We start from the raw sequence: 15,825 nt of genomic DNA, 5'->3' as shown, positions 1-15,825 counted from the left end.
CAGAGCAGCCATCTGTAACTACAGCGCTGAGCATGCACAAGAGGTAGTGCTGGCAGGTGGGAGCACACGAGCTGACATGTCTGCAAAGGGCCCTGGTTTAAGATACCTATAGGTTTAAGATATCTATAAACAGTGCAGGCAGGAAATCTGCTACAGAGGGGTTCTAATGCAGTGGGATGTTTGTTTTAGAAAGAGAACTCAAATGATTGGGTGGAGGATCAACCACATACCCGTACATAAAACTCTACTTTTACTTAAGAAACACACAAGAGAAAACCTTGTTATATACACAGACACTTTATAAACAAGCCCTTTACCTTCTAGTTTCTTGAGTAAGAAGGATTTACCACTTCCCCACTGTGCATACAGGCCCACACAAATGGGCGGCTGCATGGTAGGCTCACTGAGAATATCTGCCAGGGCACTGCTGTACAGATCGTAACCAAGCATGTCACCATCTGTCTCGGTAGGAGACAAGTGTCCTATAATTATAAACACATGATACCCTAACATTAAAAAGAGACATTATTATTATAAAGGAGCATCAATTCTCAAGTATTAATTGTTTACTCAATTAAAGGAAAAAATAGGTTGAAAGTGTTAGTTGCTCAGTCGTGTCTGATTTTCTGCAACCCTATGGACTGTAGCCCATCAGGCTCCTCTGTCCATGGGATTCTCCAAGCAAGAATATGGAGTGGGTTGCCATTCCCTTCTCCAGGGGATCTTCCTGATCCAGGGATTGAACCCCAGTCTCCTGAATTGCAGGCAGATTCTTTAACATCTAAGCCACCAGGGTTAGACCTGTGTAAAAATAGGTTCAAAGGTTAATAAGTTAATACCATATTTCACAGAACTTAAGATACCTACTAATTACAAGAGGCATCATTATTATGTTCAACTGAGAGAAGAAGAAATGTTGCCAAATTATGACACAATGCTTTCTCACCTACCAATTATAAGACAAAGTCCAACTTCAAGGATACTAAAATGTGGAGTAAAGTATATTATAAAATCAATAAAAAGATTAAAACAGAAACTAGTCCATAGGAATCAATTTAATATGTACAGTAAAAATAAAAATAAGACTATAACATGTTAGTTAAAAACACAAGAGATAAGCAGAAAAAAAATATTCTATGGTTCCAAGCAGAAAGGGTCAATGACTAAAAAAATAGCAATTCTCCCCAAATTAATCTATCACTTTAAGGCAATCTCAATAAAAATCAATGAGAATATTCTAAAAAATTAAAAAGCAAGAATAGCTATGAAAAAAATTTAAAGGCTACCAACAATTAGCTCTCTTTTGAGAAGAATCAAAATACATTCTAAAACTACAATAATTACAATACCATAGAACTCACACAGGATATTAATGTAAGTGGCATGTCTAATCAGTGGGGAAAGGATGAATTAGTAGGTGGCGTTGGGAGAAGTAAGCCATTCTTTTTTTTTTCCTTCTTTTTAATGAAATTAAAACTCTACATCGCATACTACAACAAAAATAAGTTTCTGAAACAAAAAATTAAACGTAAAGAGTAAAACTATAAAAGTACAAGAAAATATAAGAGAAAAACCTTTAAAAATCTTTGTGTGGAAAAGAGCTTTCCTTCTCAATATAATATTAAAGCCAGAGCTGCAAGAAAAGGTCAACAAACTACAGATTTATATACCTTTCGAATGGGGAATAAAAACACTCCCATCACCATAAACAAAGAATAATCTGGGGAGAGAGATACAATATTTAGCTGGATTCAGGATCAATATCCTTAAAAACACAAAAGTCAATTTTATTAAATACTTAAAAAAAAAAAAAGACGACAAAGGGTACAAAGAGGAAAATAGCAAAAATGCAAATAGGCTACAAATGTTATTCAAAGATCTCAATCTCACCAATAATTTTACAATGGAAATTAAAATGAAATTTTTTTATTATCAATCTGATTAGCAAAGGTCAATAAGAAAGCTGGAAATATCCAGTTAGCAAGGTTGTAGGGAATTGCACAAACGTGGCCTAAGGAAGAAGAGATTGTTACAACCATTTTGGAAAGTCTATCAAAACTGAATACCCAGTGACTTGCCAGTTCTACTTCTGGAAGTTTATTCCAAGAAAATAATCCTAAAAATAAAGAGTTAATGGATATTTGTACAAATATGTTCACTGAAGCACTAGCTTTCAATTGCAAAACAAACCAAATATTTATCAATAAAGAACTGAACATACTATTAAAACTCTGAAACATTATGCAACAATCATTTAAAACTTTTATAATACGGTATCTCAAGTTTTTTTTAAGGCTATATACATAGTATAAAACATTTTTAGAAATGTAAAGAATTTACAATTTGTCCAAACAATGACAAATTAGGAGATAAGGGACAATGGGAAGACTGCACTTTTTTTCTACTATATTTGTGTTTTCATCCTTAAAATTTAATGTATGCATTATTATCATCAGAAAAAATATTTTAAAATAAAAAACTCAATACAATAGAATCATACTTAAAAACAAGATGTAAGTAAACAGCAAAACTGGAAGGCGGCAGGATTCTACTCTCTCCTGTTGGTTTCTAGGACTACCATGTCTCTTCTTAATTTGAGTAGAAAATTGCCCCATATTTCAAAAGACCACATGTGAATGATTAGATTCTCATGTGCATCCTCTACAAGCAAAAACTACTTTAGTACAATATTCAAAGCATTATGCTAGGTGTTACGGAGGATACAAGATAGGAAGAAAGAATACCTGCCCTGAATAACTTGGAATCTGGGAGAAAATGCTAAAAGAAACAAAATAAAGGCCATATGTAATAGGTATTTAAAAAGGATTATTAACACAGTGCTTAAGTACTCCAATGAGGCAAAACCTTTATCTGGTTAGGCAGATCAGTCAAAACGTCACTGAGAAAGAGACGGTTGACCCAAGCCTTGGAGAAAGAGGATTTTAACAAGAACATTCTTGGGAATGGAGCGGGCACAACAAAAGCAGAGGTAGAGAGCCACTCACTGAAAACAGAGCATGTTTGATAAAAGAACAAAGTTTACCTGAGACAATAACAGGGGGAAGATATTTTTAGAAAAGTAGGCTAGATTTTTTAAGGTTTTAAAAGCTACTGTTGACTCTGAATGTACTTAATTTAGAATGCTCCAATATAATGCAAAGGAACTCTAGACAGGAAGAAGTTACTTTTCTACAGCAAATAACATTTTCAACTTTTATAATCTCTGGTTAAGTGATAAACACAAAACTGCTGTCATTCTCTTAATTTTTTCATAGACGTTCATTTCTTAAAACCTCAGGCAGATACAAAACCCAGTACTTACTGGCTCCAAATATTTGAGTTAAAATACTTTTCTGATGGCTACAGTCAATATTGTAGGGAGTCTCGCCTGCTTTGTTGGGTCTATACAGTAACCGTCCATCTTTGGGGTTTCTTAAAAGGAGTTCTGCCAGTTTCCGACTCCTCCCACGAATAGCAATGTGCAGAGGGGTGTCTCCTTTCTGTAAACAGTGAAGGGACACTTGAACTTCCCCATTTCTCATGGATATATACAGAATAACATTTTTCATATTTCTACAAAATAACAGAATACCCAAACTCTCCGTATTTTTCATATGAGTTTTTATTTCTATCTTCCTTGCAATTTTCTTTCTCTAGTTCCTTCCCTAGCTTTCCTTGGGTATTCTTTCTCCCAGAGCCTCCAGAATGAAAGAGCACAAGGAACAGGTTTCCCCTGCAGCTTCCCACAGGCCCTGGATCCACTTCCATCATAGGTTAATGGTACTTCCATCTACCATTCAGCTACTAACTGTCCACCATGTCAACCGTCTTCCTCAACTAATTTATAATTTATATTCTATTTCACAGTGCTCTCGTCATCAGTCTACACAGCATCTCAGTCCATGGTGGTATTTCACTACCACAAGTGAACTTGTCTTTCCCCATGCCCTTGGTCACCATCATCGTCTTTCTCTACATTCTCTGCCTTGGAGTCCTCTCTGTTGTATCCATGTTCTCTGCCTACTTACCACCTCTTCATTCCCTCAGCTTTCACCTCTCTCAAACATCAACCTGCCTTCTTCCCTTATTAGAATCCCCATCACTTTACTCTTCATATCCAGCACTAATGAAAACTATCATGTAAAAAAGAAATTTAGTCTGCAAAGTATTCTCCACCTTTTACTTTACAAACATCTCTTAAAGACAATGATCCAAAAGCTAACAAATGGAATTCTAAGTTTCTGCCCACTCTGGTCGCTCTAGAACATTAAATGATGTGCCACGTTCTTCCTGTGGCTTATCTTGATTCTTTCCTCTTGTTTCTCTGCAACAAGATCCACCCTGATGACATCATCCTTGCATGGTGCTCAATGCAGCTCAGCTCCCCGTAACTGATCTGAGCCACAGAGGGAACACAGGAAGCAACTTCTTTAACTGAGCCTGCCCACTCCTCAGCACCTCTCAGAACAGCCAAGATCTCACAGGATCCAAATCCCACTCAGATATACCCAGTCAGTAGTCTCTCCTTCCACAAAATAACATGAGACTCCCCTAAGTCCACCAGGTATACAGGTTGGTCTTACCAACTGCCCTATGCTCTCTGCACGAATATTTTATTACTACCTTATCGACAGCAGACACTTTGGCTCCTTTATCCAGCAGCAGCTCTACCACTTCTATGTTTCTCATCTTGGTAGCCTTTATAAGGGGTGTTTCGCCATCCTGTCGGTACAGATAAAAAGGTTTGCCAGATTAATACCTTTAGTCTTTAAAGTCATATAAACACATGTCAAGAAGTCAAATATTCACCCAGTCTATACTGAAAATGTTCTCAAGAAAACACAGTTGCAAAAACTAACAAGAAAGTGCTTTTCCTTCCATAACCAACCACTTGTATCAAAATACTTGTATGTTACTCAGCCAAGCAAGGGATGTACCCACTACTTGCTTATTAAAGAATGATCTAATTGCATTCAAAACCAAATTAAGAGAAAGAAGAAGAGACCACAGTTTAGCACTGAATTAGGAAAAAGCAAAATGTGGTCAGAAGCCATATGTGGTCAGAGCAGCTGACACACAGTTCCAAAAGAAAAAAGATTCCAAGGAGCCACAGCCTGCAAACCAGAAGGTATCCCAGGGCACTGCAGCCACCATCACTGGTTCAGATAACACTGCTCCAAATCTCTGGTAGATGAACCAGGGCTGTATTATGGGTGCTTCCATAAGTCTGTTTTATTCAGGAAGAACTCCTGCCATTTCATTTCAGAATTTCAAATATACTTTCCTCAAGAACAACTACTACACAGAAGGCCAAATATAATCACTGAGGTCTTACACAGTTTTATACTTTTCACATGGAGTAAAACAGACTAAAGTGGTTGGTTTGAGGAACCAATAACCACACAAACTGATCTTTTAAAAAGAAACATGTTCGGCATTCCAAACAACAGGAGCATAAAATAATTCTGGGGAAATGATCTGGCCACAGTTTATGAACAGCTGATACTGTGCTTTCTGAAAGCATCTAATTAAAATAACAAATTACACAGTGTATTCTGCTGTGAATACACAACTCCTAAAAGGATATAAAGCTATTCCTCAACTTAATACAGAACACTACCAGTAAAACCCCTGTCATTCTAATATCAAACGGTTGTAAAAACTTAAAAAAAAAAAAAAAGCACTACAAACATTCAGCATTAGGTATTGCTAAAAGGATGGAAATGTCGTTTATACCTTCGTGCATATTTCAGTGTCAGGATTGCACTGTAAGATGTCTCTCACCATTGTTGCATTTCCTTTCTCAACAGCCCAATACAAAGCAGTTTTATTGTCCTGTATTAATTTAAAAAATCAACAAGCACTTCATATAAGACAGAATATTAAAAATTCATCAGTATTAACATTTCTGTCAGAAAGCATTAATATATTTTACCAAGCAGCAGCATAATAGAACCAATACAATATTGTAAAGTTAAAAAATAAAATAAATAAATAAATAAATAAAAAGAAAAACAGTACAGTGGCCAAATCATCTACTTTTCAAAATTCTAAGAACCTATGTAACTGAACATGCAGATGTAAAAAAAAAAGAAAAAGAATAATATTAATCCTTATTGTACCTTGCATTTACTTGTGGGAAATTCTTTACAAAAGAAGTGTAGGAAAACTTAACACTTCTTGATTAGGAAGCAGCAACCCCACACAGCTGATAGGGTCAACTACGCTTCTGGAATGCAATTAGGTTTCAGGACCCACCCCACACTGAGTTGGAGGTCTTCAGGACTTGAGCTGTGTCCTTTGAGAAGTCACGTAAATATTCTGACCTTGGCTTGTGGCTTTTCATCTGCCCAATCTTTTCAAAAGATAATGCATGAGAATGTACTACACAAACATAAGCTGAATTGTTTCTGTCATTCTCAGCTTTCTTAATCTCCACCCATACCCATAAACTGATTTTCATCAGATCCTTTAAAATCCTCTCTAGTTCAAACACCAAAAAAGATTCAAATGGATTTTGAAAGCAGAGCTAAAGAAGAAAAACAAAAACTGATTAAAATGTTGGAAAACAGAATTGACAGACACAAAGGAGTTAGATAAAAGTCAAAATAGGTGATCAAGGCACCTACTTTCAGTGAAAATATGATTTTTTTCCCTCAATGAATGACTTTTGGCCACTATCACACTGTTTGCTACACCAAGATTTTCTCAACACAGTTCCCTTCTCAAAACCGCACACTAGCTTCTGAACCTTCTGAGTTTGACACTCTAACCTCTCTGGTCCTACATCCCTTTGCACTTTACTATCTCCCATCCCACCCTCCTTAACAACCTAATTTATTCACTAGCTAAGGACTACAGTCTTTCACATTCCCACTTTCCTGAACTTTCTCTTCCCATTATTCTACTATTCTTGCCTGAATTACTCAGCCTTTCTTTATCCAAACTCGACCGATTTTTCAAACTAGTTCAAATTCTACCTTCCCTCAAAAGTCCTCCTTAATGCCCTCTTTTACCACCTCCAGACTCTTATATTTGAATCTTCACTAGGCAATCAACCATACACTGCTGCTGCTGCCATTGCCTTCTCCACAACCATACACTATCTGATATCAAAAGTGGGCATCACTTTTTATGTTCAGATAAAAACGTAAGTTTAAGTATAAACTAAATGAACTAAAACCTTCCGAATTAAAATACATGTTTCGTACAGGCAAGAGATCCATGTTAAAAGACTCTCATGGCATTTGGCATAATGTTTATTAGTTTGATTCAAAAATGGATTTGTATACAAGGAAAAAACTGAGCAGAAATACAGACTGTCCAACAGCAAAATGGGTTGTAAAGAACAGATTTTTCTTTTTTAATCTAAAGCTTCTGACATACTGAATAAATTTACAACTTCAGGAGTGCTTTTACCTAAAATGAATAACCTTTATAGCTCTGTGAGCTGTGACTGCCTTAAACAAAGTCCATAGGCGCTACCAAGTGGTCCTGAGAAAGGCAAGCAAATGGGGGAAAGGAGATGAAAGACTAAAAAAAAACACAGGAATAGAAGAACAATACACGGATGAAGAAGACAAACAGAGGGAGAACACTAAAGAAAACAAGTCACACACACTCAAAGTGCTGCCATTTCTCAGTATTATAAACTACTAATTTCAGGATTGAATATATTTAGACATTAATAAGGGAGGTGTACTTGAAAAACATGAGCTTCTTTATGGTTCAATTCTATCTAACTTGACATTAATACAGAAATTTCAAAATAATGGCAGTGAAACTTAGTAATACAGGCATCCATTAAATATATTAGTGTTTATAAGTTTAACTTCATAGGAAAACTCAAAGAATGACATTATGATCAACCAACATATACGACCAATTACAGTCATAGATAACAGTCTGTAATCACACACACCTGTCCTCTAATGTCGATATCAGCATATTTTTGGAGAAGTGCTCGAACAATTTCCACATGACCACCTCTGACAGCACCAATTAAGACAGTATCTCCACTCTAAAAAGACAAAAAAAAAAACCAACCATAGATAATTGATGAGGAAAACAAAATATACTGTTTTTAAGTTAAGATTAATCATATATTAATACAATAAAATTTTTTTGGAAATGTCTTGGGAAAAAAAGTATCTCAGATACTTTCTGTAAACAACAAAGTTTTTAGGTACCTAGTATTAATACCTGATATTAATAGCCTGTAGAATAAGGGAGAGAAGACTATACATCAACATGAGGACATTTATATCTGAAATTCCAGGACAAAACTTTAGAAAGGTAAGTCACCCACAACAATAAGCCATTCTATTTTGAAGGCACCCTCTCATTACAAATGTAAATTAAATAAAATGACGCCATGACTGTCAATGAACCAGATGAATCTTTGGAAATTACATAACACAAATCCCTTGGAATCATGCTATCTGACAAAAGCCACTGACTCTAAAGGAAGCTGCAAAGCTAAAGCCATCTGTGGGTTTATAACCACATTTAATTAAGGGAGAAGGTTGGTTCCCAGAACAGAATCTATATTCTACTTGGCATTACAGGCCTAGAGTGCCCAGGACTGACTCATTCCTCAATATAAGGTTTAGATGAAGTTCATTACCTCATAAGGATAGCTCTGCCCTGAAATTATATTCACCAAGAAATAATCATTATTAATTATATCTTTCCCTACTTCAAATACTGTAAATGGCCTTTTTTTTTAACTGCTAAATTACAAATCAGTTATACGGGTTTGAGTTGGATCATTCCATGAGCTATGGTTCATCTCAATCCTAAGTGGGCCCCAGTGGGCTACAATTCAAGATGCAGGCCCTTGAAAACTGAGCCACGATGTAACATCTTAACTACTACATTAAAAGTATAAACCCATGGCAGAAACACTTTGAGAATATTAGCATTAATTTGGGTTCAAACTAGGATATTAACACAAGGTTCTATATATTCCATTGCTTACTGTGCACCATGCACTATTTTAGGCTCTAGGAAATAAATTAGACAAGGTCCCAGCTCTGGGAGAATATACAGTCTAGAGGAGACTCACAGACAACATACAATAAACAAAAATAAAAAACAAGACAAATGTAATGCAAATAAAAGAGAGTGATGCAACAGAAAGTGACTGGGGAGTGACTTTGGTCACTGGGAATTCAAGACAGTGTACAGTGTCATGTGTACAGTATGGGTCTTTAACACAGGGTAGATGGTGGAACCATCTGAGATGGAGAAGTCTGAGGGGAAAGCAGGTTTGGGATCAAACAAACAAAATATCTGTTTTGCTGAAAATTAAGAGGACCATTAGACACTCACGTGGAGAGTTTAAGTGGAAATGGACATGCAAGTGTATACTTCTGAGAAGAGGTCAGAGCAAGAGATACAAACTTGAAAACTCTATTAAGTTTAAGGGTGGGACCTGAAGTCTTAGAACAATGAACACCAACTATGAACAAGACCTACAGTAAGGATGATTTTAAGATCACATTATCAATAACAATATTATTTTTTAAAAACTGAAAAGAAAAAAAAAACTGAAAAGAACACCCTTCACAAAGATTAAATATGTTTTAACTTATTAGTTTTAAAGGTAGAAATAAAACATCTTAAATATGTTATGCAGAAAGAATCTTGAAAGGTGTTGAGAAGTTAAGGTACCTTCCATCAACATCACCACTGGAAGACAAGTTCTAAATAGACAACCTACCCTATCAGGTATGTTCACATATGTCCCAGCGTCAAGGAGATCCTGTACAATTTCTGTATGTCCCTCCTTCGATGCAATCATCAAGGCTGTATTTCCATCCTTATCTGTTAAATTTACATTTGGATTTCGCTTCAAAATTTCTTTCACTGACTGTGTGTAGCCTCCTTTTACTGCCACAATAAGTGCGGTCATTGAATTCTAAAGAACAAACAAAAAAGTCCAATAAATTAGTCATTTCAGACAACTTAATTTATGCCCTAGTCAAAAACTGATGTTTTCAAATAGGTGACCTGTAATTAATAATTATTTCTGATAATAAAATGCCAACGTAAATAATCAGAAGTGATCATACCAAAAGTGGTCAGGAAGCATATTTTCCATTCTTGAAGATGTGTTAGTCCTCTTCAGTCGGGAGGACTGACATTAAAATCTTTAAATGATAACCTAAATTTGGACTCATTTACAATGAACAAATCCTCTCACAAAAGTATTGAATGGTAAAATAGCTGACAGGATGATTCAAAATTAAACACATTCTAAATGAAGTAATCCAAAGTCAGGTTAACAGACTTCAAACAAGTAACAATCTATAATAAAATCTATACGAAAAACGTAAGTGAAACAATGAATTAAAAAGTACAGAATATTTCAATAACAGTATAACATATTCTTCTTTCTTATAGTGACCCAGAAACCACATTTTCAAAACTGTCTTATTTTTAGTTGTTCTTTTAAAAACTTCACATTTATTAACAATAAATCACCTAATACAACAATCTGACTCACTGCAAAACAAATATTAAAATTTATTCTTGAGACTTTTATCTAGTTTGAGATAGCATGCAATTTCCTTATAGAAATATTTTGGTTGTTATATCAGCCCCTGGAACTAAGCCATAACTCTCAATATTAAATAACATAGCCTTCTCAGACTCTTCAGCAGTCAACATAGAGACAGGCCACTTATCCACTTGATAAACTGGCCAGAAAAGAGGCAGGTGAACAGTATGGCTTCCAGGGTCGGGTAAGAATCATGCTCTGTCTCCACACAGCACTAACATATTCCACGCCCCTTGAGGGTCGGCAATTAGCAGCTTTGCCACCATGGAAAATAGGAGGAGCTGGTTGGTATTATGCCAAGAAGTCAAGTATGACTTAGAGCCCACTCTTGTTACACTGCAGCCACAGGTTTGCTAGCAACTCTTCTCAGAATCCCTTATGATCCACCTCACATAATCTAATAATTATGTTAATAGAAGACTGTATTGTTTCTTGTGCATAAACATCATCTCCTTTAACTATACTCATAGAAGTTCAAGAGAAAAGTGATGTGATAGTCTCCTCTAGTACCCCCAGCACATTTGGCAGAGGCCAGGTACAAGCAGGGACTCAATAATGAATCCGTAACTCCTAGTCGCTAAGATATACTGAACCAATTCTTAAGCTGTCTAGGTTTTGACCACTGATTTCTGATATTTTAAAATCTATCAGAGAAGGAAAACAAGTTACAGCTTAAAATATCAAAAATGTTTGTTTTTCTAAGTATTATTTAGATACTGTAGGGAAAATTTTCTAGACATATGCTAAGGAAAAAAATATTCTCTCTCTCAAAACTAAAAATATCTCTCTACTATCAGCAGTTAAGTAGAAAAGATACTTACAGCTCCTTCTTGATCAACATCAGCTCCCATGGCCAATAAATGTTTTACACATTCCAAATGACCTTTTCGTGCAGCCCAAACCAAAGGGGTGGTTCCATACTATTAAAAGAAATAACAAATTTAAAATTATTATTGAAGATATATTAAAAGAAACTAAGCTCTCAACATGAATTTTGATAAAAATCACACTGAGTATTTTAGATTACAGTTTACACCAATCATAATTTTAAGCCTAGGTGAATCATATTTTTCTTATTTTATTTCTCCCAAATAGATGGTTAACCACTGCATGAAATGTGTTTTACCCAACTTAAAGTTTTATAATAATTGACAATTTTTCATCATAAAGTCATACAGCCTTTAATTTCCAACACACTTTCTTTGCTTCCCATATCTTGTGACATATGAAGTCAAACAATTTGACTATAGTCAAAAATAGTAACAGCTAAGTGCCAAATATGGTTCTAACTAGTTGACATAGGTTAACTCGTGTAATCCTCATCACAAGAGTAAGTACAAATCACAATATCACATTTTAAACAGATGAGCAAACAAGACCCCGAGAAGCTAATTACAGGCTCGATGTCACAAAGCTACTAAGAGGTGGAGCAAAATCCATGAACCCAACAAGCCTGGCTTCAGCCTGTGCTCTTCACCACCACCCTAGATTTACCTCTATGTCTGATAAAATAAACGTCAGCTGAGAAACGGCACTCAAAAGCACGTTCTGCTGCAACATGACTCAAAAGCCATCAGAGAATGTAAATCATGCATAAAAGCAATGCTTTACCTTTGGGGGGATTCATGTGGCAATGAAGAGACACAGGAACACTTGCAGTGACATTTGACTACACTGGAGACTTAGACTGACACGAATGCTTAATGAATGCCTACTTTTTATAACAGCCTTGACTAAGAGAACTTCTGTGTGCTACTGGAGGTATGGACAGTGAATACTGACAGTACAGAAGAAGAGGCATCCACGTTGACTGGGTAAGTTAAGGAGACTTAACAGAGAAGATAACATTCCAACTGAGCCTTGAGAAAATAAACAGGAGTTCATCAGGCAGAGGAGGTAGTAACATTCTTAACAGAGGGAAAAGAATAAACAAAGACACACACTTCACAGAAATTCATAAAAGTTCACAGAATGGTAGACCATCTTCTGCATCCAAAAGTACAGTGTATTTGGAGAGCGATGGCAAGAAGTGAGCCTGGGAAGAGACTGGGGTCAAATTGAAAAATCTGGGCTTTGAAACCAAAGATGCTAGAAAAGCTCCCCAAAAGCAAGAAAGAATTAAATTAAATTACAATTAAACATTTCTCAAATACGTGGGCTGTGCTCAGTCATGTTCAACTTCTGCCGACTCCATGTACTGTAGCCCACCAGGCCCTTCTGTCCATAGAATTTTCCAGACAAGAATACTAAAGCAGGTTGCAATCTCCTCCTCCAGGAGATCTCCCCAACCTAGGGATCAAATCTGCATCTCTTGTTTCCTATACAAGCACGCAGATTCTTTACCACTATTGCCATGTGAGAAGCCCCATTTGGGGTATTAAGGATATTTTAAAAAGTGAATAGGACAAAATCCTGGGGAGCTTTCTGGAACTGATGGCACATGAGCTGAGAGTGAAGGATGAATAGAAGTTGAAGAAGAGAAGGAGAGGCCACTCCACACTGTGAAAAACTCAGGAACCTGCATCATCGACAGCCAAGCAAAGGTAGTCTGTGGTAGAGACCACAGGAGAAAGGGAGGCAAAGACTATCTTTATGCATCATAACAGGGACTGACATCCTTAGGATTTTAAGTATGCGAGAGAAAGAACAAAACTTAAATTTTAAAGATCATCTGGGGTTTCCCTGATGACTTAGTGGTGAAGAATCCACCTGCCAGTGCAGGAGACATGGGTTCGATCCCTGGTCCAGGAAGATACCACATGCTGTGGAGCACCTACACCTGTGCACCACAGCTACTGAGCCTGTGCTCTAGAGTCCGTGCTCTGCAACAAGAGAAGCCAACACAATGAAAAGTCTACGCATCGCAACATAGAGTAGCCCCCGCTCGCCACAACTAGAGAAAGCTCACGAGCATCAGTAAAGACCCAGCACAGCTCTTTTCCATGGCGCCGCGGAGGCTGTCAGCTGCTTCAGAATGAAGCTGAACATCTCTTTCCCAGCCACTGGCTGCCAGAAGCTCATTGAAGTGGACAATGAACGAAAACTTTGTACCTTCTACGAGAAGCGTATGACCACAGAAGTTGCTGCTGATGCTCTGGGTGAAGAATGGAAGGGTTATGTGGTCCGAATCAGTGGCGGGAATGATAAGCAGGGTTTCCCCATGAAGCAGGGTGTCTTGACCCATGGCCGAGTTCGCCTGCTACTGAGTAAGGGGCATTCCTGTTACAGACCAAGGAGGACTGGAGAGAGAAAGCGCAAATCTGTACGGGGTTGCACTGTGGATGCCAATCTGAGTGTTCTCAATTTGGTCATCGTGAAAAAAGGGGAGAAGGATATTCCTGGACTCACTGATACTATAGTGCCTCGTGGCCTGGGTCCCAAAAGAGCTAGCAGAATCTGCAAACTTTTAAATCTCTCTAAAGAAGATGATGTCCGCCAATATGTTGTGCGAAAGGCCCTAAACAAAGACGGTAAGAAACCTAGGACTAAAGCACCCAAGATTCAGTGTCTCGTGACCCCACGAGTTCTGCAGCACAAATGCTGGCGTATTGCTCTGAAGAAACAGTGTACTAAGAAAGATAAAGGAGAGGCTGTAGAATATGCTAAACTTTTGCCCAAGAGAATGAAGGAGGCCAAAGAAAAATGGCAGGAACAGATTGCCAAGAGATGGAGGCTGTCCCCTCTGAGAGCTTTTACTTCTAAGTCTGAGTCCAGTCAAAAATGAGATGTTCTAAGAGTAACAAATAAATAAGATCAAACATCAAAAAAAAAAAAGACCCAATACAGTCATAAATTAATTAATTAAATAAATTTTTAAAAAGATAATCTGGCAACAATACAGAGAAGGTAGATAGGACCCAAGATAGAAAGAAGAGCTACAACAGAAAATTTCAAATAATGAAGCTAGGAAATCAACTCTACTTTCCTGAGAATAATGACTGTAATATAAAAGACAACGGAAAGATACTGAGTACCAATTTAGGCTTCCCTGGTGGCTCAGACAGTAAAGAATCTGCCTGCAATGCAGGAGACCCAGGTTCGATCCCTGGGTCAGGAAGATCCCCTGGAGAAGGAAATGACAACCCACTCCAGTATTCTTGTCTGGAGAATCTCATGGACAGAGGAGCCTGGCAGGCTACAGTCCATGGAGTCACAAAGAATCAGACACAACTGAGTGACTAACACTTTCAATACCTATAGGGAACCCATCTATGAGATGTATGACCTTATAAAATATATTAATAAATATAAACATAAGATACATCAGTGCAGCCTCATGAGATCATATAAAAATCCTGGTAAGTCAGACACACAGAGTAGACACAACATGAACTGAACCTGGAAGATCCTGTTGACCTACCTTGTCAGAGCAGTTGACCTTGGCACCATTTTGCAGTAAAAGTTGCACTATATCAGCATGGCCTCTGCCTGCTGCCCAAATGATTGGGTAGACACTGTACTGCTGGGAGACAGTCAGACGGGCGGGGAGGTAGACAGGGAGGGAGGGAAAGAAAAAGTCTTTTAGGTTGATATCTATAGCACACAGTTGCTAAGAAGAGTAAATAACACAGGGAGCAATACAAGGTAGTATTTTTTTTAAAAGTCAAGTCACAGACCATTAAAAACACACATAAATCTCATAATATGTAACTGAGAACTGAGATGTACTCAACCTTAAATAAATATATATTATGAACATATTTATTTTTATAAATTCAACACACTTAATGTAATTATCTAGCCAACAGGTAAGACTAAGAAGAAGAATGTGAAACCTTTCTTTATAATCCTTCTATCAACCTGAATAAAACTGATTTTTTCCCAGCTGTATTAAGGCATAATTGACAAATAAAACTGTAAGGTATTTGAAGTGTACATGATGATTTGACATACATTTGCACTGTGAAAGGAGTCCCCCCCATCAATAAAATGATTACTTAATCTGCAGTCAGAGCAAGCTTCATGCAAAGCAGTAATGCATGTATTATGACCAGTAAGAATGTACAGAAAACTGGCATGAGTATTTGGTAAATGTCTCTCTTCATTAAAAGAGCTTAGGTTAAGAATGCATACCCATAGAACACAGGAAAGATGACATAAGGATTTCAAAATCTCCTTTTGAAATGTTATATAGCTGTAACTAACATTTAAGTTGCTTTTTTGTTGATAAAAATTGAAAAAAAAAGTTTGGCTTCATAAAAAAATTCCCTTGTGTTTTGAAATCGCATTCCGAATTATTATTTTTAGTAAGATCTATATCA

At 36.9% G+C, this 15,825-nt stretch overlaps 1 protein-coding gene and 1 pseudogene across 14 annotated transcripts in view; one reads left to right on the top strand and one right to left on the bottom strand.

Moving 5' to 3' along the window:
- KIDINS220 (kinase D interacting substrate 220) overlaps positions 1 to 15,825 on the bottom strand; it is a 96,110-nt gene that overhangs the window by 60,680 nt on the left and 19,605 nt on the right. For 10 of the 14 annotated variants that reach the window (XR_011569412.1, XM_070799173.1, XM_070799174.1 and 7 more), the window contains 8 exons: positions 14,925 to 15,026; positions 11,386 to 11,484; positions 9,725 to 9,922; positions 7,922 to 8,020; positions 5,737 to 5,835; positions 4,624 to 4,722; positions 3,323 to 3,500; positions 318 to 482 (listed from right to left, as the gene is read on the bottom strand). Coding sequence is in view for 13 of the 14 variants with exons in the window: in XM_070799173.1 (XP_070655274.1) it covers positions 318 to 482; positions 3,323 to 3,500; positions 4,624 to 4,722; positions 5,737 to 5,835; positions 7,922 to 8,020; positions 9,725 to 9,922; positions 11,386 to 11,484; positions 14,925 to 15,026 (1,039 nt within the window). In the remaining variant the exon portion in view is untranslated. The remainder of the gene's footprint in view (positions 1 to 317; positions 483 to 3,322; positions 3,501 to 4,623; positions 4,723 to 5,736; positions 5,836 to 7,921; positions 8,021 to 9,724; positions 9,923 to 11,385; positions 11,485 to 14,924; positions 15,027 to 15,825) is intronic. The other 4 variants (XM_070799165.1, XM_070799167.1, XM_070799170.1 and 1 more) reach the window with 1 other exon arrangement.
- Positions 13,527 to 14,338, top strand: LOC109566410 (small ribosomal subunit protein eS6 pseudogene; annotated as a pseudogene).

This window comes from Bos indicus, chromosome 11 (assembly GCF_029378745.1).
Source record: "Bos indicus isolate NIAB-ARS_2022 breed Sahiwal x Tharparkar chromosome 11, NIAB-ARS_B.indTharparkar_mat_pri_1.0, whole genome shotgun sequence".
Classification (NCBI taxonomy): Eukaryota; Metazoa; Chordata; class Mammalia; order Artiodactyla; family Bovidae; genus Bos; species Bos indicus.
This window is presented reverse-complemented; position numbering and strand designations above follow the sequence as displayed.